This window comes from Ixodes scapularis, unplaced genomic scaffold (assembly GCF_016920785.2).
Source record: "Ixodes scapularis isolate PalLabHiFi unplaced genomic scaffold, ASM1692078v2 PGA_scaffold6__148_contigs__length_123643588, whole genome shotgun sequence".
Taxonomy (NCBI): domain Eukaryota; kingdom Metazoa; phylum Arthropoda; class Arachnida; order Ixodida; family Ixodidae; genus Ixodes; species Ixodes scapularis.
In genome coordinates, this window is record NW_024609881.1 from 109,387,639 (window position 1) to 109,413,523 (window position 25,885).

Consider the following 25,885-nt stretch of genomic DNA (forward strand, 5'->3'; position numbering starts at 1 on the left):
TGTAGGTATTTAAATGTAAGTTTTCGGGTTCGGTTTGTCCATTTTGTGTTTAAACTTTCATGTATAAATACTTGAATACCTTCCGTGCCCACCGCGTATTCATTTCGGTCAAACTTTGTTCCAATTTCAACTCACTAATTGCCTTCCTGCTTCTAAAAGACGACCAGCCCATCTCCCCCTGAGCTTCCTAATTTGGTGTCTTTCCATTTGCTTCTAGTGTCATTCTACCTACGCTTCTTTGTCGAATCTCTAATCCTGATTGAACCTCTGATTTCAGGCGCAGTACCCCATTTTCAAAAGACCAGTCCTGGTACCATCACTCCATATACCTCTGACGACATCATATCTATTATAGATCCATAGTGCCTTTAGCTTCATAATAGATGAATTTCTTTTCCCTTCTCTAATTATATTCTCCTAATGTTCCTCTAGATATTTCCTTCCCTCATGAGCCAGACTACCAGATATTTGTATTTTCCTATATGGTCTATTACAATGTCTTGTATCCTCAGGGGTTCCCTCTTTTCGTCGTTAAACACCATTACTCCAGAATTGTCTACACTAAAATTTATACTCAAGGTGTCCCCTTCCTCCCCGCATATTCGAGCTAGTTATTGTAATGTATCTTGGTTATCTGCCATTAGTACTATGTCGTTCGCATACATCAGACCTGGTATTACCTGTATTACATTTCCCGTGGGTATTACATTTCCCGAGAGCGACAGTGAAAAGAAAAAGGGCTTAGGCTACCGGCGCTTTCCCCCTTGCAAGACCGTTAGAAAGAGCGAAAGTCCCGGATGAGAGGTTTCGCCGGTGTTGGGTGAATGCATTGCGCGAACTTTGTTCACGCTTTCTTCTCTCTTTTAAACTCGAAAAATTAGTTAGAGCCACGGGCTTGGATGGCGAGAGTTCCCCGGTCATCGGAATACCATTGCTCGGTTATAGGGTGCACGAATAGCGACACAAAGCGTTGAATACTGTCCTAGGACCTATGTATATCTTGTACGGAATCCGACAAGGCGAGTGCGGCTGCTCCATCGCTTTCCACATGACCCCAATTTCCGACGGCAGTGGGTTGCGTCCTATAAACCGAAAAGATTTTTCCCTAAGGCCATCCTCTCGACTGTGCTGGGGACATTTTGTGAATGGAGCGGGCACTGCACTTAACGCTGTACCGTCGATGAACATGGGGCACGCTTGCAGGGTGCGTGGAAGTTTTCTCGTGATAGTTGCGGTTTCAGTATTTGAAGTGATGACACTGACTCGATTTTATTATCTACAACACTTAGTTGAAGGCTGATTTCTGCCGCCGTGTGTGGCTGGAAACTGTTGAAAAGTCAGTTATATCGCTTTGCCTGAATCGCGATCTCCTGCGCGATACCAGAGAGCCGTGAACCTATGTTGACCGTGTACAACGCGACTAGATTATTTCTTATTTTCAAAATTATTACATATTATAGCCGGTAAGAAACCTTCAATTTCTGTTGCTGAAAGTTGAACCATGCTCATGCATCGATTTCGACTCGTTTTCGCAATAGGGCCCATCTCGACTTTGCTGTTTTGAGTTCTCCAGAAAAGACACTCGTCGACACGGGATCCTCAAGTAAAACGTTTATAAACACCGATGCATGAGCATGTCTCAACGTTTATAAACATCCCCGCTACTCGACTTGGTCGTCTGCGTTGCCGCCCGCCGTAGACCCTGGCAAGTTTCTTGCCCTTATTTTTTACAGAAAGAGAGCTACGCTTTATAATTTTTGAAGAAAAAAAAAAAAAAACGACTTGCGAAATACATTTTTGGCGAAAACCTTCGCCAAAAATATTTTTAAAGTAATTAACACAACGTGGCGGAAGCAACATACCCCTTCCCCGAAACGGTGGCCTTAGCGCGTCTGCTACTGGTGTTTAGCGTCCTATCCCTGCCTGCACATTGAAAGAGGTCCCCAATTGGCAACAAATGACGTCACGAATGATGGAGCGTCATGTCCTCGTCGAACGTCGCAATCCTGGCAGCTGGTCGTAGAAATGCTGGCAAAAGCGCGAGCGAACGCGAGTGTCGCTCCCACTACGGCGTCGCAACTCTTGGCTGCTGAAGGTTTCGTGAACTGTCAAACAACTGGAGAGCGACCTGCTGCAAAACAGGCATCTGCCACATCTAACACTGCTGCTGGGACACCGCCAGGATCGCCACCGGCGACGGTATGGCACTCCTATGACGTCATCAACCGGAAATCGATATAGCACTTTTTTTTGGACGCGATAAACACATTAATTGAAGATCCCTTTTAGGCGCACCATACCCGGATTACGAATTCCTAGCCGCGGTTGCTAGACTGCCGGATGTTCAAGAATATTTCTGAACTCTCTCAGTATAAACAGCTGCGAGTGACAGCTGCGAGTGGCATCCGCTTCAAAGACGTGGTCGTCTGCAGCAGGCAGGAAGCGATAGATATTTTGAGCGGCATCAAAAAAGAACTGCCGAGACTGTAGTTCTTCACGCAGAAAGCCCTAGCCTCTATCAAATTAAATTGTTCGAAGGGCAACGCATAGAAAATGGGCTACTAGTTTTAGATATTCGACTTCATTTACCAAGAGATAGAAAAGCAACTCGGAGAATTGCATCAAATTTCTTGTCAATTAGAAATTGGCGTATAGTGTCTTTGTTGGAGATTGATTTTGGCTAATTCAGTGCAATGATTTTAGGGGAAGTCTCCAGTGGGCATCTTCTGCTGTAGACGTCACTTCGGCAGAGGTAAAGATGCTATTAACCTGAGGCCGTTAGATAATTCTAGAAGGGGGGGGGGGGGGGGGGGGGCTACATTTCCACCGAACAGCTCGGAACATCACAGTGTGCATGTGCAGTGGGATAACCCAAGCTGGGATCCAAAGCGTTGGGGCCTCCTATTCTAAAACTCTCTATTAACGCCATCAGGCAGTTGGGATTACACGTCCGCAGACCTTTACAATGTTCATACCAGCGTGCGGCCTTGTGATCAATCAATATTCCAGCATCCACCGGGTGGCTGGTATTTTGCAAATTAATACTGTCCTACACGTTGTAAAAGCTTCCCTTTCAATTTTAACTTGTTTGGAAATATTCATGGTCGCAGGGAGCTAATAAGAAATTGCGTATTATATATGAAAGTTGAGCGACCTTTACGGCTTAGGAAGCGAATAAAACCCCGTAAGAATGAAGTGTTTTATTGAAAGCGCTGAACGTAAACAGAAAACACCGCCTTCGTTCGCGTAAGAAAAAGCTCCTGCGAGGGGTGCTTCTCCCAACGCTTCTATGCTAGGGGAGAAGCTACCGCAGGTGCGCAGTTCCAATTTCGCACCCTGAATCGGCGTCTGGAACTGAGCACCTGTAGTATTCATCAAACGCTAAATAGGGCGGAAAGTGAATTTCTGCAAAGCAACAACAACAAAAACAACAAAAGACATGTAGTGACATAATTTCGATTTTGGCCGGTTTGCACTGGATTTGGACTAGGGTCACGCGTTTTCGGTAAATACCGATAAACCTCGAAAATTGACCCCAGTTGTAGTTTTACCGCATTTTGTAAAAACAATCACAAAAAGGTTTAATCAAGCCAATTAAAAAAAAAGAAAACACAAAAACAAACAAACAGACAAACGAACAGACAAACAAACAAACTATTTACAGTTTTTTTTTGCGTTGAATTAGGTTGAACTGCTTACAATGCCGCTTCTTTTTTCGGAACCACACTGCTTATCTCGTTTTCTCCTCTTATCGGTACTGGGTTGTTGTCCTGCGTATCCCGATCACGTGCATGTCCCTGGAGTTTGGGGTATCTCATGTCCTATCATCTACTCTACGACACGAGCCCCGATAAACACAGATTTTTTTTTTTTTTTGTCAGACCAAAAATTGACATTGGAAAACACCGAATTCGGGGAAAAGTAAACTTCCATACAGGGAGGACAGAAACCCATCGAAGTCAATCGATGCAGGACGCCTGACACCATAAATGCGTCATGGCCTAGCCCTCGACGCATTTCTGCAGGGCATGAGCTTCTAGAACTTAGCAGGCGGCGCCGCCCTAAATGAATGGATGCATACGGCCTGAACCCTCTAAATCGGACGGCAGCTTGCGCGACCTAGCGAGAGTTTTTAATAAAACTAGCGTTTGAATCGTAAAACAGATAAAATTTTGATCCTTGTGACTGAAGCCCCTCAGTGTTTGCAAGCCAGCAACCACCTCGCGGCAGTTTTTTGCAGGCTTGGGGTGGTTGCTAAATTGCTACAACGCGGCGCAACCAGTAGCCTGGTAATTCTTAAGCTGTGCCGAGTAGATTGTTGTGCAATCGTTTGAAAGCTAACAATTATTAAGCTACAGAGATACTAAACACAGACACTTTGGGTAGGTATAGTTCAAAATAATTAACACGCGAACACCGTACATGTTCATAAATACATACTTTAATCACACTATAAAAGTGCAACCGCTAGTCTCTTTACAACTTTAAAACATACTGGATGCTACAAAGAGTGTATAATAAACAGAGCTGCCATTTTGGTGCCTTCTCATTAAGAAGTATATCACCGAGATCTGAACAATTCTCAGAGCTCAACTAATTTGAGTCCACTTAAATGTTGTACCATGACATGCTTTTAGCTGAACATACTGAGTAAAATGCTAGAATTCATAGACTCATACCAGGAATAAAACATTATCGATTGCACAAAACAAACAAACAAAGAAACATTAAAAAAACATAAGCTAAAACTTTTTTTTTGGCATGGATTTTACGTTAGCTCGGTCCTCACCTCAAATCCTGCTGGATTTGAAAAACCTTAGCTCAGTCCTGTGCACACAAGTTATTTTTTTTAACAGCTGAAGTAGAATAGTTTGTAAAAATGATTTATTTAAATGACATTTCATTTGGAAGTGCCCATAAAATATTGTCTCACTCTTTGTTTCAGTTTACTAAGATAGTATAGTACTTGACTACGTTTTAGTACATGTGGTAGTGCATGTGCTGCATATGTTGGTGACTTGCGCTATAACAAGTGCTATTATTAGATCACCACCCCGCGCCCGTTCCGGTGTAGTTGAGTATCAGATGCGTAAAGTCAATTTTCTTCACTCACTTAAGCACCAAAACTACCAGATGCTGTAAAGTTCCAGTCTGCTTTCTGCAATGACCACGAGTTCAGAGGCACAGTTGTAGGTAAAATAAAAGGAAAACACACGACCAGCTTTCACGACCCAGACTTGCGCAACCTCGTAGCAATAGCAGAACATTGCACCAGTTTGACTCCCGTGGTGATATGTCACAGCTTCCACACACTCACTATTTCCCACTTAACGCTGTCTTGGGGCGTCCAGTTGCTCGTTAAACTAGAGGATATCCACGCTATTTTTGGTGCCTTGTTTTCGGATGATGAAGCTCGATGCCCACAGTTTTGTGTACCTTGATCCGTTCTGGAAGACAAAGAACCATTTTGGAGGACGAAGAGCCACAGAAGCTGCAATACGTCTTAAGAGTTCTGTGCAGCGCTGTTAGGTGCTGCACAGAACTCACTGGCGCTTGTGTCATAGTGCTGCATTGACGCTTGGACCACAGGTACCGCTTCACACAACATGTGAGATGGAATTAAGCTTTTCGTTCGGTATGAGCGTTTCCACTCTTGGGTTCCTGGCTTCCCTTTGGGTTCCTGTCTTCCCCTTAAGTTCCTGTGTTTCCTTGAGATCTTTTCTTGCTCCTGGGTTTCTGTCTTGCCCTTTGCTTCCTGTAATTTATTTGGGTTTCTGTCATTCATTTGGGTTTCTATCATTTGTTTGTGCTCTCGCCTTCTCCTTAGGTTCCTGTCTTTCACTTGAGTTCGTGTCTTTTCCTTGTGTTCGTGTCTTTTCCTTCAGTTCCTCTCTTTCCCTTGGGTCCCTGCAATTCCCTCGGGTTCCTGTATTTCCCGGGGGTTCCTGTGTTCTCTTTGGTTTCCCAGAGAACCTTAATGACAAGTAGATGAAAAGGCAGAAAGATTTGCATCGAGAGATAGCTCAAGGCAACGGTGGTCGCGTGCTTTCCTCTACCAAGGGCTCCCTAGACCCGGAGCCGGAGGACAGTATCCACCACGTGGGAAAGCCTTGTTGCAGACGTCGCTGACACGGTCAAGTAGGCTGGCGTTGAAGCGCAGGGCGACCCGGTCCACCAGAGATGGCTGCTTCAGGCAGTCGAAGCCCCCGAACTCGCAGATGCGGTAGTGGTGCAGGAGCGCATCTTCTTTGGAGACAGGATGGGTCGCCTGACGGCCTGCGAGACAAGATGAACAAGACGCCGTTGTCTGTGACTTAGGCTGTGTCATCTTTTTAGGAAGTTCTGAAAGGATATTTATGTTCTGTTTTAGGCGCACGCGCAACGTTGTCGGCGTAAGAAACACTTGCTGTATTCGGTCAGTATCCTCTCGCTGGTACCAATGTTGTCAATGTTGTGGCTTTATCATTAAAGACGGCGCACAGTCGTTCAATTTCCAACCCAGTGAATAAAAGATACAAGCTCTGGTTATCCCTGAAAAGAAAAAGTTGCACGTGGAATACATATGATCGTTAACGTTGGTACGATCGTGTGTATTTTCATACTTGCATACTCATGCTGAATCCCGTCACGTCACGTGGTGACATTAAGGAATAGAGAACGTCACGCCACGTGACCCAATATGTGATGTGATGGTGTGACGCTGATAACGTCAGGCTGATATATTACTTCCACATAGCTTCTTTGCGTATAATTTCCTACATGGCCTCCTGCATAACGTATACTCTGCTAATATACAGAGCATACAATGGTAGCTGCTCACAATATAGGCAACATGGTAGTGTGTACGTTCACATTTGTATATGGTTGTGTGCAAACTAGTGCAACTGAAGTTAGATTGTCGCGACGATAAAGAACTGCACCTATTACGTGCGGAATAGGAGTATTTGAGCAATATAATTAAGAGCTTACCAAAATACCGCCAGACAACATGGTTGCCAACTTCTACTGCTGTCAGCGGCTGCACGATGTACTTTGACCTTGAACCGACCCTGAATACCTTACGACTCCTCCTGGTCTTGAACTGCGTTAGCATGTAAGGCAGCTTCCTGGGGCCCACTTCCGGAACCTCCCCGTAGGCCGTCGTGTCATTGTCCCAGTACAAGTAGAAGAAAGAGTTGAGCACTATGAAGCCTGTGGCCTTAGGAGAAGTGCTCTTGATCCTTTTGATCATGGCACCCAAGGTGTCATCCTTGCGAGGCACCATGAACTCGTCCACGTCCAGCACGACCGCGTAGTCAAAATGGCGCATGGAACGGTAGACGCAGTCGTTGAGCGACGCAAAGATGCCCTCTGTTCGTATCTCCTTTTGGGACCTGGGCAGGACAAAAATACGCGCAAACTTGCCGTGAACAGTGGCTAATCCTATAGTCATTTCTAACACAAGTGAAGGACGTACTCGGAGAAAAGCGGTATAAGATGACGATACTGGACGCTGCCTGACGTAAAATCAAATCTCAATTGATTGTTTGAATTGGCATAATGTAGAATGTTTACTATCTGTATAGTCCACCAGGTTGGACTACGGGGACAGTGGTATATACCGCTTGCTGATAGACTGCGAAAAGACGGATGGAAACTGGATTGGGAATGCAAGCCTTAAACATGATTGTTCAGCCTGTGGCCTTGATGAACGATTTTCTGCAGAACCAGAAAACATATAAAACACTATGAACATCATACCTGTGCTCACAGGACGAGGTTAGGGTCTAGAATTATAATTTGGAAGGTCAGTCTGACACTAAAGCTCAACGCGCACTGTGCGTCACATAGATGGCATTTGAAGAATAAACTAAGCTGGCGTAACCCCGCTGCATATTAACAATCAATGACATATATTTAAATAAATTCCGTCGACGGATAGATCGGGAGATATTTTGACAAATTCAGATAAATCTCATTGAACTGTAAAGAAACGGGACTTACTTAATGTCCAAATTCCAGGGCAGCATGGTTACCACCCCACTTTCTGTGTACCCTTTTAGCACCTTTTCCACGTTGAGACCCGTCGAGTGATTGTAGAAAAAGAAATGGTCCACACCAACAATCCGATGAAACTCAATGAACTCTACAAGCCACGACGCTCTGTCGTACTTGTAGTGGAACGGCTTTACGCATATGGTGAACTTCCCCACTGGATGACCCTCAATGGGCCCTTGGGGCGTGACTGGTATTGACGGGCTCCACTGCAACTCGTACGTTTCCTTCATCCGAACCCTGGTAGGAGGATCGTCCTCTTTGTACGGACACATGAAGAAAGATGCGCCATACTTTAACTTCCAGTTTTCGTTGATGGTCTTCTTGGTGGCGTTCACAACGACCCTCCTGCCGTTGGAGTACTCAAGCATGCAGGACAACTTCGCTCCCCCAACACACGCGTAAGCCCCGATGACTCGGACTACGGGCTCCGCAATCCGATTGTCAAGGTACGCGGAGTAAAGAAATAGTCTGAGTTTAGTTCGCGGGTAGGTGTCCGTTGACACCCAGTCACCGTCACGAGCCGGCTGCGCTGGATACACATCTTCTAAAGTGCCCCCGTTCCGCGGTGTGAGTGTCTCCAGTGACGTCGCCTGGACAGCGGTGGTCTTTCGGAGTGTGTCCTTCTTGGATGTCGGAGTGCCGGAAGCGGGTGAAGTCGCATGTTCTGTAACTTGTGCTTGGGCTTTGTCTTCGTCGACATCCTCCAGTTCTACCGTGGGGTTTTCTTGAAGAAGGCTCGTCCAGAAGGTTAAGAAGAGGAGCGTGCAGAGGACGACAGTGCCTCGGAAGACCTGGCGGATGCGTGGAGGGCGCCGGAGGCGATCGGCCTGACGGCACCGCAAGCAGCAGCGTATCCACAGGGACATCCTTCACCGAGAGGATCATGGGGCCCGGCCTGCGGACTGTCCACCCCTTGGCCAGGGCGCTGCTACCGGACCATCGGGCTTTTTCCAGGGCTGACCTCCGCCCCTGAAAGATAAGGGAACGTGTCGGTTAAAAACTCACTCTATCTTCGTATTAATAACGTCGTAACCAACATACAGCCATGAAATTGCGCGGTGTGGTACTCGGGACCTGTGAAACAAAGTGCAGAAAAATTGCATCAGGTCGTTTGTGTTTGGCGCGCTAATTAGATCACATTTGCTAAAAATAAAAATGAAACATAATCACGTGTGATGAGAGTTTGAAGCTGTTAACTTGTTTTGGATGACCTGAGTATGCGAGCATTCACAGGCGACATGGACGACGCATCCTTCAAGGCGAATACAAGTTTTTTTTTTTAATTGATAGTAGCAGTTGTCCATAGTGTCAAGTTATTATTTGTATTTCGTGTAGTCCTGACTAACAATTTTATTTACGAACATTTTAACAGGCTAGGATTGCCCGTCCATGTTCGACATCGTAAAACAAGAGTCGCGACATTTAAAGATACCGATTCGATATTTTGCATGTATGTTAAGAAATAAGTCTGTTTTCACAAAGGATTTATGATGGTTAAGAAAGCTAATTTGAACAATTACAGCTGAATGTTGTAACTGATGGGAATGGCCAATTTTAACCAAAGATTAATCTGAATCGCATAAGTCAGGCCAGTTAAAACTTTTAACTCTGAAAATATAAGCAGGTAATGATGGGTGTCGCGGATGACGAAGTTATCAGTGACACAAAACGTACAAAACACTCAGCATTTTTTCATCAATAATTTTAGTTCTTTTTTTTTGCGTCCTGGTCAAACATTTGGTACGTATTTGCTTCAACCACTGATCAAATTAATGTCAACCGAACTTCAAACGTCTTAGTGTCAAGATGACTCAAGAGCTAACAACTTAGATAAAAAAAAGAAAAAAAAAGAAACAAAATCCCACACTATCTACACTGCGAATTACACAACGCCGGACGCGACTATGAAGGGTGAACTTCGACACATATTTGTACGTGTGAAACATTCTAGGAAAATAAGATGGCAATACTTCAAGGAAATTTGAAATATTCCCGTCGTGTTCAAAAATAGGTTGAATATGATCCACAATAGCCGTAAACGACAATCGCACGTTTGTATTTTGATCCTGGTGGCTGTATTTTTCGTTATAAACGGCCCACTCTGGCAAGCGCTCGGAGAAGGCCCAGCTTAGAGCACGTGACATCCAACGCAGTCGTGACGTAGGTCGTCTCAAGACGAGCAAAGCTACGGCGAGGCTGACGTCGAGAGGATGGCCTAGTCGTTCCAGCCACCGAAGCGGCTGCTTTTGTACGAATTTTGAGTGACGGGTTAATCTTCTATAATCTTCTAGGGGGACAATAGCGACTTCTGCGACACACAAAAGGGATTCTCGGGAAGAGGGGAGTTCCTCCTTCCCCCCTTCTCTCGTCGTGGCCGGAGACGAGACAACCTCCGTCACTAGCTGTCAAGGTTCCTAGACGAGCATTACAAACGAGGCGCTAGCGACATCCACGAGGTGCTCTTTGCTAATCGTTTAATTCGTTTTAAAATTCCTTTTCGAGACTTTTTTAACAAGATATTGGTATGTTCCATGTGATACTGCTCTTTTGAACAGATAGAGACCAAAAAATGAGCGCCGAAATTTCGTTGTAGTATCCCTTTAAGACCGAATTCTTATGACCCCCTACGACGAGAAAACACACTGACACGCTGGCGCCATCTATGAGGCGACCCTGGAACTGCATTTTACCAAAGCGATAGTTTTGCGGTATTTTCCATATCAAATGTACGTACTATCAACGAGAGAAACGGTCGTTAATAACTTCGCCAGAAGCTTTTCAAATAAACAAAATGATGCGCAGAGAAAAAAAACACGAATATTTTAAGTGTTTTTACGGCTATCCGATAGATGGAGCTAGCTTACTTTCTCGGCGTAAAAAACATATTAAGGTGATTAAAGCACACAGTTGTAATCAGTCGCATATGTGTGAACCAGCCGTAGTTCGGGTCCCCAGTTCCGGAGACAATTCTAGAGACGTGGGAAGCAATCTTACCCACAACGGTGAACGACGCGTAAAAGAACCTCGATGGCTGCCGTTGGCCAAGCAACGGACGCCAAGCGTCGGTGTGAACGCGGTGGTGCCTCTCAGGAGCCGTTCTATCTGCGCGTTCGAGTGCCGGTTGCACCGCAGCCGGGAGATCTAGTCCGAACGAACGAAATCGATTTCTGCTAACCGGGGCTGTCGAGCAGCACGGCGCGGCGGACGGACGTGAACGCGTCTTATCAACTCGTAATTCCTCTCAGCGAGGTCGAGAGCGAGCAGATCACGGCGGAAACGGCTCAAGCGGTTGAGCGAAGCTGCAGCAGCAGGAGCAGCAACGGCGAGAGATAACGTTTATGGAAGCCTCGCTCCACTTAACGTTTTAACCCATTTGGACCGTATCATTCCGTAGACTTTTCCTCGGACACGTTCCTATTGATTGGTAGCTTATCTCCTTATGCAACCTTTCTAGAAGCTCGTATACGCTTTCTCACAATATGCAACGTGCAAAAAAAAAAAAAATATATATATATCAAAACTGATTTTGTTTTTTGTTGTCTTTGGAATCGGGTTCGAACCGACAGCTTCTATATTCGGGCAGAAACTGAGCGTTCGACGAGGCGCAGTTTATGTTTGCTTTGAAAAGAACCCTGTAATATTTTTGCGGGGAATACCCTGTACACATATACCCAATTCAACACCGCTGGATTATCTAAAACATTGTATGTCAGAAGCGGCAGTGTTTTCAGTTTGTTCGTCACCTCCTGAGGGCCAGCGCGGGTCGCGGATTGGACACGAACGTGGCGTCAGCATTCGGCTCGTACTCGTGCCCCAATCAGAGAGAACTCGAGTCGTAGCCGAATGGTGACGTAACACTCGTATCCAATCAGTGCTCTGCGTTGGCCTTCTTTAGTTGACGTCGAAAATTCGGCCCTGTGGCTTGGTTGTCTATACTCGTCACAGCAAGAAAGAAGGACGTTTTGCGCACTATACGTGCGCTCCATGAACTAGTTCTTGCAATATTTAGTTTTCGAGAAAAAAAAAAAAAAGACATTAAGCGAAACAACATAAAAAAGATGCCATTTTGCTTTCAAAACGTGCACGACTTGATAAAATAATATAAAGCTAATCTATAGACCCTGGTTAGTGCCGCACTCCCGACTTAGCTATGGCAATCACATGTAAAGATCTACCCTCCACCCAGTTTCTAAATTTTTTTTTTTTTTGTGTGAACTTTATATAGAAATATTAAATGAGTCCCCGAAAAAGTTAGGTTCATTATTTCTATAATGGTTTCTCCCACAGATATCCTAAATAGTTGATTTATGAATAGGCTGAATGCGTTTACTTTCCTTTTCCTGCATTGTTATCCTTTATCTGTGATGTTTCATAAATGTGCCAAACGTTTGTTTTTTCTTTTATGAAGTGTTTGTCTGTTCTGTATCGGGGAGGAAAAACAAGAGGGGGGGGGGGGGGGGGCAGAGTCTCGTCAAGCAGCAAATAAGTGGCTTTTTCACTACCTCCCCTTTTTCTAAAAATGAGGACAAGTAAATATATGTAAGTGCATACTAAATTTTAATTCAACTATATCTTAATCAGCAGATGAAGGGGAAAATTGTAACGTCCTAAAAAAAGACTGATTTTTTTTTTTTTTAAGTTTTTACTACGGTTCTTAAGCTGAATACGTGTATAGGAGGAGCTGTTGCACAGATTAAGCAAGACTGCGAATTGGAAACGTCAGTGGAACGTCCAGTCCTGCTGTCTATAGGATTTCACTCGCAAAACTGATCTGTCCAGAACTACAAGTTTTGGAGAAATAAAAAAATTCTACCGATCGCGTCGTAGCCAGAAGGAGCGGAGAAGCAGTCCTGTCGCCCACCGGTCCGGAGGCATACGCTACGTCCAATTAGGCCCAACGCTACATTAAATCATACCCCGCAAAAAATGTCAGAACACCGATCTCTTATTGGCTCGTTGAAAAAAAGAATAGTGGGTAGACCTCAAGGTATACAGCATTGAGGTCTACCCACTATGTTTTCAATCAAAGCCAATCAGAACTGGCCGTCGTTCTGACGTCACTGCAACCCCTGCACAGAAAAGCAGACGACTTGCTCTTCGTATACCAGGGCCGGCTTGCTAGAACAGCGTATCAGCTGAGACACGGTGAAAGAAAGCACTGCAAAGGCTGGGACTCGCGAGCGTCTCGAGACGAGGCTTGAGTCCGGCTCAGCTCGTGCGCTGGCTTTGGCAGTGCTTTCTTTCTCCTAATCTCGGCTGAGACGCTGTTTGTAGCAAGCCAGCCCAGATGCCGCTCTTAATTCTTTATTCATCTGGCTCTTCTCTGTGACGTCACGGCGCGGTGGTGGCGCGTCGGTCGCACTTCCGGTCTGGGGCTGTGGGCAGAAGTCCCCATGCCAGACGTGTATTCCTGCGTTGTTTTGAAAGGAACCAGACGAAAATTTGCTTTCTCGTCAAAACGCCGCGACTGGGGCCGTACCAAAAGTGTCGAGAAAGGTTTGAAGGTCAGTTTTCAGCTGCTCGGTTCGTCCGAGAATCTGGATATGTGCCGTGAGAAGGGAAAAGCAGACGCCGTCGGACACGATTGCTTGGGCGGGAAGCACTTTGGGTTGAATTCACGGATACTTCTGGTCATCAGATTTATTTGTTTTGTTCCAACATGAACGCTAGAAAACTGTCAAGTTGTGCGGACCACCTGTGGAGTACGTTCAGTGCGTCTTCAAGTTCAAACGGCCGCCTGATTGTTCGAAGTGTCGTCTGCTCTTTTAAACGTTTCTGCTTGTCGTCTGCTCTCTTAGACGACGCCGGTCCGTAGACCAAATGTTGGCCCGGTACTTGCGATAAGAAGTGAGTGCAGGCCTCAAAAGACTTAAATTTGAAGGTTGGTAAGCAGGCTCGATGTAAACAGTAGATACAAGGAGATGTTGGTCATTCCAGTGACCAACACCGACTTGTTGTTATGCCTAACTCAGTTGGTCCGATTCTGCTTGCGATTTTCAGTATCGTCGTCGACCATCTCAGCTACGGTTCACGCTTTTGCAGTCCGAGCGGCGTCGCGACTGAAAATTCCGAACGAAATCTTATCATGCGAATCAGGCTTTGGCGTACAATCTGCGGCTTCCACGCGGAATGAATCGCCACATGTCACATTAAGGCCCGTTCACACTCTTGCGACTGCTTGCGACCTCTTAAACCTGGGTTCCTTAAAACTTCTTAAAGGGCAACTCCGCTTCTTTTCCAGTAGTGCAAAACTATACAGTTCTCTTTGTTATCATCTACCAAACCCCCATGGCAAATATTACGACGAAATTCCGCCTAGAAGTTCATTAAAATCGCTGTCAAAGTTTGACAAGCACGAATCCGCTGGTTTTGGTTGAGACGTGCGGGCCAGACAACACTGCCCGGCTGCATTTCCGCTTCCTCCAAATTCCTTCTCCCGGCACGTCCGCGACGTCATCAAACATGTACAGCTTCTTTCTTTTTTTTTTTTCAATTTTGTTTTCTTTTTCGGGGAGAGCACGGGTGGCGCCAGCGCCGTGAAAGACGTGAGTGACGCGCTCGGCCGGCCCGGCGCTAGACTATTGATACTACTGATCAGCCGATCGCCTCGTTGAGCGTGGCTTATGTTACATCGCATACTTTTGAACACCAAGTAAAAGGAGGAGAGGGAAGCTGCTTTTGTAAGAATTTTGAGTGACAGGTTAATCTTCTATAATCTTCTGGGAGGAGAATAGCGACGCCTGTGCTAATCCAGGAGGCACAAAGGAGGATCCTGATAAGAGGGGAGCTTCTTCTTCCCCTTGTATATCACGTGGGTGTACATGCTTAGTGATGCCGAATATACAATGTTGTCCGGCTTTGCCACAGTTTCGGTTTCGGTTTGTGATCATGCCTAGAGAAAAATTACACGAAAAATATTTTATTTTTCGCTAAACAAAGGACTGGGGATTGTTTTTGAGTGCTTCAAAAAGCAAAATCAGCCACTATCTCAAAATTTTTGAAATTAAGCGGAGTTGCCCTTTAAACCAGAGAACACACTGGCGCCATCTATTGGGAAGCAGTGTAAACTCAACGGTCCGGCATATTTTTTTTTATTTCTCGCGCAATATCCTTTCTTTTTTGGCTCGAAAAACTTTTGTCAATGTTATAAACGAGCCTTTCTATGGGTATTACGCACATTTGACCTCGGAAATCCCGCAAAACCTTCGCTTTTGTGAAATGCAGTTCTAGGGTCACCGCATAGATGGCGCCACAATGTCAGTGTGTCCCCTCATTCTAGAAACATTTAAGAAGTTGTAAGGGATCTCGTCTCTCTCAGTCGTACTCGGTCGCAAGAGTATGAACGGGCCTTTATTCACGCGAAGTTTTGCGGTGTAACGAGCCTCGGTAATTTCGCTGACGCGCTCAAGATAGTCAGACATCGCCAGGAAGACGTGGAACCAACAATTCGAACGCGAAAAAGGGCAGGGGGACTCACACCGACGCCGACAACATCGCATTTCAATGGTTTGTTTATGGGCGACGGCGAGCTTCTTGCCCACACCCCCATCGCGCATGCGCGGCGCCGGTGGCGTCCGCTAGGGGCGCTCCGGGCGCTCCGGTTTGTTTGTAAACATGAGTTGGTGTATGCCCCTTTTTCGTTTAGCCTCGCACGCAGCCACATTGTCCCCATATCCGGTATGCGTTCCGAACAAAAAGCAAGAGATTACAACCCCGAACAAGTAAAAACGTGTAGAAGGATCATAACATGACAAACTGACGGTTGCAATTAAAATGTTAACACGTTCTACTTTCGAGGCGAGAAAAAAGCTATGTTTTACGCATACCGGATGTTCCAGAATTGAAGTTGGCGGCGCCCACGTAGAAAAGGTGTATACAGCATTATTGGGGGGGGGGGGGGGGGGGGGGGCGAAGAACAAAAAAACTATACTCCGCGGCAACTATTCTTGGCAATGCGCAGTGGAAGGTACGTCCCGCGTCCCCTCTCCCATTTCTAGTGTACGCAGGCTCTCCTCCTCCCCCATTTCCGGGGAAAGGAGGAGAGCCTGCGCACACTCGAAATGGGAGAGGGGACGCGTGACGTACCTTCCACTGCATTGCCAAGAAAAGTTGTCGCGGAGTATAGCTTGGCAGCATTTTCGGCACAAACAGTAACTTCTACGAGTTCGTGAACTTCATGGCGTCAAGGGGGAATTCGCTCGGCAGCGCGTCGTTGTAACTTGTGAGGTATATGGTGCCTGGAACGGGGGCGTCTTCGACTGGTATGTTTAGCGTCCCATCCCGCCCGTGCATTATGGTGCCTGGAGCGCGTCTCCGACTGGTAAGTTTAGCGTCCTAGGCTGCCAATTATCAAAAGGAGTCCCGAACAGGCAGCAAATGACATCACAGGGACCCGAGTTTCATGCTGTCGGATGTCGCGATCCTGGCGGTTGGGCGTAGAAATGCTGGCGAAAAGCACGAGTGAACGCGAGTGTCGCCGTGATCACAGCGTCTCAACTTCTGGCTGCCAAAGCTTCCGTTGACTGTCCCACTAGAGAGCGACTTGCAGCGGAACAGGCGTCTGCCACATCCACTTCCGCTGCTGGAACCAGAGTGTGGAACAGGAATCGAACCGAACCGTAAACTAGAACCGAACCGTTAGTAGAGAGTTTTAGGGAACCGTTTTTGCGCGTCAGATACAGTACGATGGGCCCTCCGGTACGAACTGCGCACGCGCGAGTCTTCTGCGGTACCACATGCGCAGTTCGCACCTCCCCCCTTCCTTGTCAGGAATTGCAAATCTGGCCCCTACAGTTTACTTAAGTGTAAGTTAGCGCACACTAGAGTTCATGTATAGGCTCCCTACGGGAGCCAGAGTTGCGCGTCTGTTTTCCAAGTGTCGCCGCGCCGCTAATCGCCGAGTTCCGATCACGTGAGGATCTAGATCAAATGTCGTGCTGGAAAGTAGACGTTACACGCGCCCCAGCGTACGTTCCCCTGCTTTTGAGCGCGCCGCGCGCCTCGAACGCGCGGCGCCGCTATTCGCCGAATTCAGTCACGTGACGAGCGGGATCAACATGCCGCGCAGGAAATACGGTGCTACGAAGATGAACGCGCAAGTCTGGCTCCCGTAGGGAGCCTATACAGGAACTCTAGCGCACACCAGCTTGGAGCACGTGGAGCGAAAGTTCGCGCTGCAGAACCCAGGGATCCTGGGTTCCAACCCCACCCCTGCCCGTTTCAATCTGGATGAGCATCGTACCGGCGTGTGGTCGTGTATCACTACTGCGTGGTGCACGTTAAAGGCCCCAGGCTAGCGGCTGCACTGCACTGGCTAAATTTCTCATCTACAGCGAGTGACTCGTCGCATCTTTGAAATGGCTGACCAAGTACATGCTGTTTAAATATCCACACAGCCTCAATTATTATAGGAAGAAAAGCGAGGTAAAGCAACGGTTACAAGTAATTGTAACGGTTACAAGCAATTGTGGTACTTCCAAAAGTAATCCTACTACTGTTGTGATTACTTTCTAATAAATGTAATCAATAATTACAAACTTACTCCGAAAAGTAAGCGATTACATGCACGTTGATTACTTGTATTGAGAACCGTAGAAGTCTGGCCTGAACTAATAATTTATCGATCAATTACACTAACAAAGCCCATAAGATAAGAAGAAACAAAGCAATATCTAGGGGAAAAATAGCTTCAGCTGTTTGAGTTCATTAAAACGTACACTCAGAACAAGACCGCCCGTCAAAATAATCGGGTGACCCACAAAATTATCTCCAGTATATCCTTTCAAAGTGACGCTCTTTCGAGGCAGTTTTCTTTTCTTTTCAAAACCATCTATAGTCGAACAATTTTAACCGGGAGTAACTTTAACCGACTACCTTCTCCTGGTAACACAGGCATTCGCGGCGGGCGGCCGGCCAGGAGTTCCGAGGGAGACGAACCCGGAACTTAAACTCCGCTCGCCCCTAAGCTGACAGCGCGGTGGCAGCTATTGTGCGCGTTGGGCCAATCACACGTGTATATCTCGTCACATGATCACGCTCCCATCCACGCGCGATGATGTGACGACAAAGAGGAGGATGACTGGTCCTGCGAGCGCGTAGCTCCCAGTGCACTGTCAGCTCCAGGGGTTTGAACAGAGCTAAGTGCAGTTTCGCTCAGCGGGTTTGCAACCGCGGGCCTGCCCCTCGGGTTCACGTTTCCCCGAAAGCCGGATCCGGTTGCTAAAATGGAAACCCTGTTGTCCGCTAAACTCGGGGGAGTTTTTGTCGGAGTTGCAAATGGGATATTTGCGAAGAACTCTACTGTTTGGGATTCCGGTGCTGGCGGATATGGTCAGCCGGCAGCGACAGTCGCCACTTCCGCGGAGGCAAATATTCGTATCGTTCTCCGTTGTCTCCAGACCAGATAAGGAAAACCGAGTGAAAAATGAATATATGAATGTGTGTAATAAACATTCGAGAACGTATGGGATCAGATAACTTACGTATGCTCACATAATTTATATTAGGTCTGTTATGTTTATTGAACAGATAGTATACAAACTTTTTAAAAATTTTCTTCTAGGGAAAACTTTTTTATGAATGCGGCCAGAAACATACGAGTGCATGTAAGATAATACATAAGTACGCAGATATGCATTACATGCATATCTGCATTACTCAACAGATCATATAAGAAACTTTTTTTCAATAGCCATAGTAATATATATATATATATATATATATATATATATATATATATATATATATATATATATATATATATATATATATATATATTTATATATATACGTGCCCAATAAACATACGAGAACATATGATGTGACATAAGAACCTTTGCCTCATATTATTTATAAAACTTCTGATAAGTTGTGTCCGACCTTCTATTGAGATTGGACAAATTAGATAATAATTTGTTCCGATATTTTCTATAGAGAAAAGGTGTCGTTTGAAAGTATTTAACGATATTAAAACGCAAGTTGGAAGTTTTGGGACGAAGTGCGCGGCAATTGATAATAGTTGCGCTCTTTTTGAGTTTTCTTGCTTGGTAGGGTGTTCAGCTGACATTTAAGGGCGAATAGAATTACGACCATGAGCATGGCTTAATGTTTTAATTTGTACTTTTGGTCTTTAATGTCATTTTTCCTTTTTACAGTGTCGCGAAAAGACCGAAATGTGGTGTGACACTTTTGGGATTCTTTTTTGTTTGCTTTAAAAGCCTTTCTTTTTACAACTGTTTTACAAGTTACAAATATTCGTCGCCTTCAGAAGAATAAAACTTTTTCTTATTTTTTTGGGCTATAAAGACAAAAGCGGAACACATAAACGTGCAGCGTGTGCTATGACACAGAACATAGGCAGAGTGTTCGCATATTTGCTCAGCAACTTTGTGCTACCGGAGACGATAAAACTATTTATTGCATCTCGCTCTTTAGACCTAAAATAATTGAAAGTGTACGCCAGTAAAAAAGGTTGCAGTTGGGTGTCGTTTTTTTTTCTTTCTCCGGGTTTTATTCACCCAGATGTGGCTTTGAGTCGTGATAAGAAACACAAAAACATATGTGGTGACCAAAGCAATAAACACAAAACTGCAACCAGTTTTACAATGCGTAACGTCGCTTAAGCGATTTGCGAATGTTTTCAAGAACCGACATTTTCCTAGTAGGAAGTGACTATATCAACCACTGAGACGTCAAAGTTAACATATAAAACAGCCGTGAAAGAAGGCGCAGCAAGAAGCTATATATAATGTATATTTAAGACAAAAATGAAACGACTGGTCAATTCACGCCAAGAAACATTTCAAACTCAAGAAAACAAAGGAACCATCAAAAATTAGCGTAAAAAAGCTAAGTTCAAGCGTTGTCCCTGTTTCGATCGGTCATCAATTCAACGCTACATGTGAAACATTTTTTTGAATGAAATTGCTGAGAGATTTGCTTTGTGTCCCTCACCGGCTTTCCAAATTTTATGTAATAAATAGATCAAATAACAAGTTTTAGACTTAATACACAATTCGAAATTGATTTATGTGAATGTACTCTCAGTTCTTTATAGAGTATAAAAAATAAACGCAAAGAAAACAAGGACCAGAAGGTGTAAGACAACACAAGGCGCTCGCAACTGTTGCTTGTTCAGAAATAACGCTTATAATATTGGCGCCCAATCAGCTTGTCTAGGTATCCGCATGTCGGTACAAAGCTTGTCTAATATATTAAAACTCTTTTTTGATAGGGCGGTTGAGGCTTCACTTGTACAATCTACTAGTTTGTCTCAAATTGCGCGTGCCTCATTAATTTCCCCGCTTGTTTTGTGTTTGTACCTGGCTAGAGTACCTGACAAAGAACTGAAAAAATGCAGGGTGGAGCTTATTATGTTCATGTATACTTGCTTTCCATGATCATTCTTTGGTGTATTTATGACTGACCAATGCTGATATTTGTTTGGTTGAGGAATGGTCATAAGAGGATCAAGCCTCATTACGCCCTGCATTTGCTCATAAGCTGTCTGTGGTTGTAGGCATTAATATCCGCCTTCCAATTAATAAAAATAAGCAAACCAAACTATTCTTTAAACTTTCTTATAACGTGAATATACTTCATAGAAGCAGATTGCAATTGTCTCTCCAGATCCTCTAAGGGACAGTTCCGAGGAGTCCTATATTTGTTTCGTCGCTGTACGGCAGGGCGTTCCGCCGGCCAGAGTCATTTAGAAACGCTCGTCGGAGTCTGAATTATTTCCTCTACTTCGCGACCGCAGCACTGACACGTCGACACCAACCCCAATCTTACCCTTGAAGCCGAAGGCACTCGTCCAATTGCAAGGAAAGAAGTGCGCCCGACGTCGCCGGTCTTTATTAAGAACTATCCCAATTCTCTCTCTTTCTTTCTCTCCCTCTCTCTCTCCCCCCCCCCCCCCCCCCCCCCTGCATTTAATATCCTCTTCTCTGTTTCACATTTCGGCCGCCAGGTGACAAGCCACGCCAGCTTTCGCTGTGCACACTCGGATAAAATAGCTTCCCTCTCATTTCCTTCGCGTCTTGTCCGCTGGGTGGCGTCGCATCCGTTATAATTCCGAATATCAAAGAGAGAGAGAGAGAGAAGAGAAGAAGGAGAGGAGAAACGAGCAAGAAACGGCACAGGGAGAGGGAGAGGCGAGGGGCAGGTGGAGAAAGGCAGGCATAAATAAACGAAAGTGAAACTAAAACGTATTTTCCTTTCCATCTTCATTGAGGCCGGCCATTTTCCTCCTCACGGATGTTCGCCGACGCCGAATCTATTAGTCCGATTACGAGCAGTCGGAGTCCGCCGGCGATACACTTTCGCCGCGTGGGAGAAACTCGGGGCAGTTGGGAGACGGAGAGGAAGCGGTCCACCGGCAAAAACCGAGCTGCATGGGGCGGCCATTTGTATTCATGAAGGATTCAGGGCATCGAAACAGCGTCACACAGAAGGACAGTGGGAGGGAGGGAGGGGGCACGAATGGTCGTTGCAAAGGGTGTAACGGTCGGTGCACGGCAGGTACCGGACCAAATTGGTGTAATGGGGAGGCTATACTAACTCTTAGCGGATACTTTACACGGGTAGTGTGGCAAAGAAAAGTAAGGAAGGCTATTTTTTTTTGTATCAGCAGTTCAATTACACGATTGAAGGATAGATTTATTTTTTTTGTGGAAAACTAGAAACCGTATTTGTTTCATACAATAAATAACTAAACTCTTTGACGTGTTGTCGGCACTGGTCATGCGCAAACGCTTCTTCTCATGCGAATCTTTCATTCTGCTCACGCACAAACAAACAAGCTCGCTCAAACGTGGGCATGTTAGTAAAACAGCTTGTGGCCGTATGCAACGAGGCAAGCGTGGCACCGCAAATATAGGGAGTATTCCCTGGCGGCCATATCATTGTGTGTTGTTGCTGAGCGCGTGCTGACAGCGAGCTTCCACAGTTCTTTTGCAACGTGCATTCCGCACCATCAAGACTATTAGTCTTAGCAGGCTATTAATTTAAGCTCGTTCTGAGCATGCGCTCTAAACATCGCCATCAAATAGGACATCTAGTGGTAACCATTCTACGAGCTGACGAAACCAGGTTAACGGGAATAAATGGCGCGGACCACGTCCTCGGGTTGTGCTTGTATACGCCGGAAATACGATGTATATCCGAACGGCGAGTGTTTTGGCGCCCCTGGATCATCGTGCGGTATTTTGAAAACCGTTTCTTGAGATTTCAGATTAAGGTAATTCAACGATGATTTTAAGCAACAAGTGAATCTCAGAATAGGTGCACCCCACTAAATAAGCTAGGCATCAGAGCATCGCCATTTCAGCCATTGGATTAAAATACAATCCAACGGCTGAAATATTGTTACTCTGATCCGTAGCTTATTTTAATGGAGCGTACCTGTTCGGAGATACCCCTGGATCGATTTATCTTTGGCAGAAACAAACAAACAAAGACAAAAATAAAATCGCCCCGGCATTTCCCAAAATGGCAGATACAGGTAGCGGCCTCTTAACGATTAGCCTGGGCGTTCTTAGATGCGCAAGATCGTGGCCGCTTGTAACGAGGCAGTCGTGTCCATCGAGGCGGAGAAAAAAAAAGTTTGAGGAGGCGGAACGGCATCGTTGCGCACAGAACGGCCAAAAGTGGGAGCGTCTGCCTTCTATGTGGACTTCCGTCGGTGGACGTGAAACGATCCAAGAGCGCTCCGTTCTCGCCCCTTCAGTACGGTACAGAGGTGAGCGCGAGCGTGCACGCCCAAGAAGACCCCAACCATAGGCTATGCCCAACAAAAAAGCGCTCCCGAACACCAACTTCAAATTCACCGAGGGAAATCCTTATTAGAGCGCAGCTCTTAGGCGCCCGTTTCCGGCTTGAGCGGTGTCGGCGTCGGCGTAACTGCGGAGTGCATTGTGGGACGCGTGATGCCACTGATGACGTCATCAGTGACGTCATCGACATTGTCACTTATGACGTCAATAGTGACGTCACTGATGACGGCATCGTCATCGTCACGTAAATTCATAGGGGTCACGTGACCCCCGTGAGGTCACGCGACTCTCGTGAGACGACGGCGACGCCACTCGGAGGGAGGAGTAGCAGACAGGATGAGGAGGTGAGGAGGAGGGAGGAAGGATATATCTTCCCCTCAGTACCCTTCCCCTCCTCATCCTCAAGAGCTGCGCTCTAATCCGGCGTTACAGGGAGTTGTAAACGGCTTTTTGTTTTGACTTTATACGGAAAGTGCGATCAACCCTTGCCTACGGTGCGCAGAAAATGCTAGAAGCGATTGGCGCCTGTAGGACTCTAGTAGCGAACCACGGGATCTTACACTCTTTCCATGACTGTGCCTTATGAAACGGTCACGTTGTACGCCTGCGATCGATTTTAACGGCAAAGCAATCAATTGGGTGCATTGAAAGAGAACTGCTGGCCCAGTTAAAGTCTGCGAGAACAACTCTTTTTTCTTTTTATAGGGCTCTTACGTTGGATGTCACTTCCGGACACGCTACCAAACAGCGTCGGTTCAAAAACTACGAAATCCAACGTCAATACGTCGTCTGCGTCCCTGCCAGTGACATCTTCCGCCATTTGGTCTGTCTGCACGCAGTTATGCGATCGTTCGTTAGTGTCGTTTTTGGTGTTGGTCAACGCAGAAGCAGCAAGCAGTCGGCTGAGTCGAAGCAGAACCCAAGAAGTGCCATCGGGGATGTTTCTGCGACGCTTAAACCTAAGCTGGAATAGGGTGCTGTTTGTCGCCCAAGTCACGCCGACCAGCTTCAACCACCTGCAGCATGCGCGCGAAGGCATCTTCGGTAGGCTTGCAATCACTCCTGCTTACTTCACGATCCCTGGAAGGTAGCAAGCCTGCCAAAAGAAACCTTCGCTTTGCATGCTGCCCATGCTCGATGGTTGTCAGTGTCGGTTGATTTTGCTCGCAGCTCTCGGGCATTTTAGAATCTCTTTAAAACAGGCTGACGACAAGCGATTTTGCTAGAACTAAGTTTGTACGAACGTCGTTGTGCGACGCCTTTATGCGCAAGGAGGTCCATTACGAGGATCCATGCATAAGGGATGACCCGTCGGCTGGTGCCGGTCGGAACCAATATATTACATAAAAGGATCACCAGATGGCTCGACCAAATGAGCCTGTTTGTCTATTTTGTTTCTTTTTCCTCCAAAAGAGGTATACTCCCTCTCACTCTCTTTTGCTTCTCTTATTACATCCGCTGGGAAGCTAACTCACGAAAGGGGTTTTGTGTGTCGATTGAGGAAGTCAGTAGAAAAAAAAAAAAAAAAACGGTTATGAATGAACATCCGCTGTGGAATGACATGTACATCCTCGCAATCGATCACAGAGGGAAAAAAATCTACTAAAGTAGAAGCAAACGAAACGAGCCATCTCTTTTTCCGCAGTAATATCAAACTAGCAAAAATCAAGAAAAAGAAGAAAAGGTTGATTCCAGTCGAATTTGCAAGGTTCAAAAAGAGCACGCTCGAATGACTGCATGCGCAAATGGCGCCTCACACGCGAACCGGTTCTTCATAATTTCGTTGGCGCGCAGAGAGGGGGTTCGCTTTACGCTTCATCAAATAGGCGCAGTCGCTCGTCCTGGCGAAACGCGTTCAATCGGAACGATTTAGAGGAACAAGGACCGCCTAGTTTATTAGGAAAAGAAAAGTTGGTCGTCAAATTGGGTAGAAAGTTGTGTCGTGCCCCGCGCGACTTTAAAAAGTCCAAAGGGACGGCGTCCCGACGCTCTGATTTCTCTCCACGACTACGTTCCCCTAAAGACCTCGCTTATACAGTCAATTTATCGAAGTGTCCGGACTTGGCTCTGGCATGCAAACGGTGTTGAATGGTTCGATCGCGCCGAGGAACTGACGGAGAGGAGGAGGACACGAGAGGGGATTCCAGAACAGCGAGCTCTGGTTGGCTGGAATAGGGGGTAGACCGAAAGCTATAGCTGCCGTTGTCTCCACTCCGCTCGTCAAACGTGCTCCACGCTAGGGGTTGGCCGAGCAAAGGGCGGTCGCTGAGTTCCACGCATTGCCAAGCTTCGGAGATTCCCGAAGTCCCAGTGATTGGGCAGTGATTGGGCAATGCGTGTCGAGGCATTGATTGTCACGAGCCAAAATCGAATGCCTACGCCGTCTTCGTGTCGAATGTATGAGCAGCATTTAAGTATCGTCACAGCGGGGATCGCAAAGCTCGATGACAGAGTCGTGGGGATCGCATTGTTGGCGTTGCCCCCACAGCTCCGGTCATCAAGTTGTGCGAAGGAGAAACTGAAAGAAAAGGTCCGCTTTTATCCTCGGAATTCCCCCGCGACGAAGAGGCTCCTTGGTTAGTGGCGTTGCTTTCGAGTATTCTTGGGTCCCACCAGTGCCAGTAAGCTGGTGTGAAGCGAGACAGGTTCCTAGCCAATATCATTTTACAGCCCCTTTAGGTGGAGAATTATATATATGTGGGTACACTTTAGATTAGAAATGTGTTATCTTATCAAGACGTACGCGTTTCAAACGCCAAACGAATAGTTTCTTTTTTCGTCAACCATAACCTGTAAGAAGTACTTTGCGCGGCGTATGAGCAATGCGCAAAACTTCCTTTTTTGTTGAGGTTAAAACAAGTATAGAGCCACTTGGTAAGCTTGAATTATAGAGTATGGCCACTCCACTGCCCGCTTTTTGCGTGGGCGCCACCATTTTGGTGCTTAGTGGGGAGTGGCACAATCACTCTAAAAAAAGCCCGTACGTCTACTTTCCCACACAACGCTCGAACAGCCAATCACCGCAACGTACGAAGGCAGCTCATCGAATGACAATGCCGAAACATGTTTAGACCCCCC

At 46.1% G+C, this 25,885-nt stretch overlaps 1 protein-coding gene across 1 annotated transcript in view; it reads right to left on the reverse strand.

The window, feature by feature from the left end:
* Positions 1–4,423: 4,423 nt before the first annotated feature.
* Positions 4,424–25,885, reverse strand: part of LOC8035421 — a 117,215-nt gene continuing 95,753 nt past the window's right edge. Inside the window, exons 2-4 of the mRNA XM_002411290.5 lie at positions 7,984–9,006; positions 6,970–7,373; positions 4,424–6,276 (exon numbers count right to left, since the gene is read on the reverse strand). Coding sequence (XP_002411335.4) covers positions 6,053–6,276; positions 6,970–7,373; positions 7,984–8,903 — 1,548 coding nt within the window. The 5' untranslated portion in view covers positions 8,904–9,006 and the 3' untranslated portion in view covers positions 4,424–6,052. The remainder of the gene's footprint in view (positions 6,277–6,969; positions 7,374–7,983; positions 9,007–25,885) is intronic.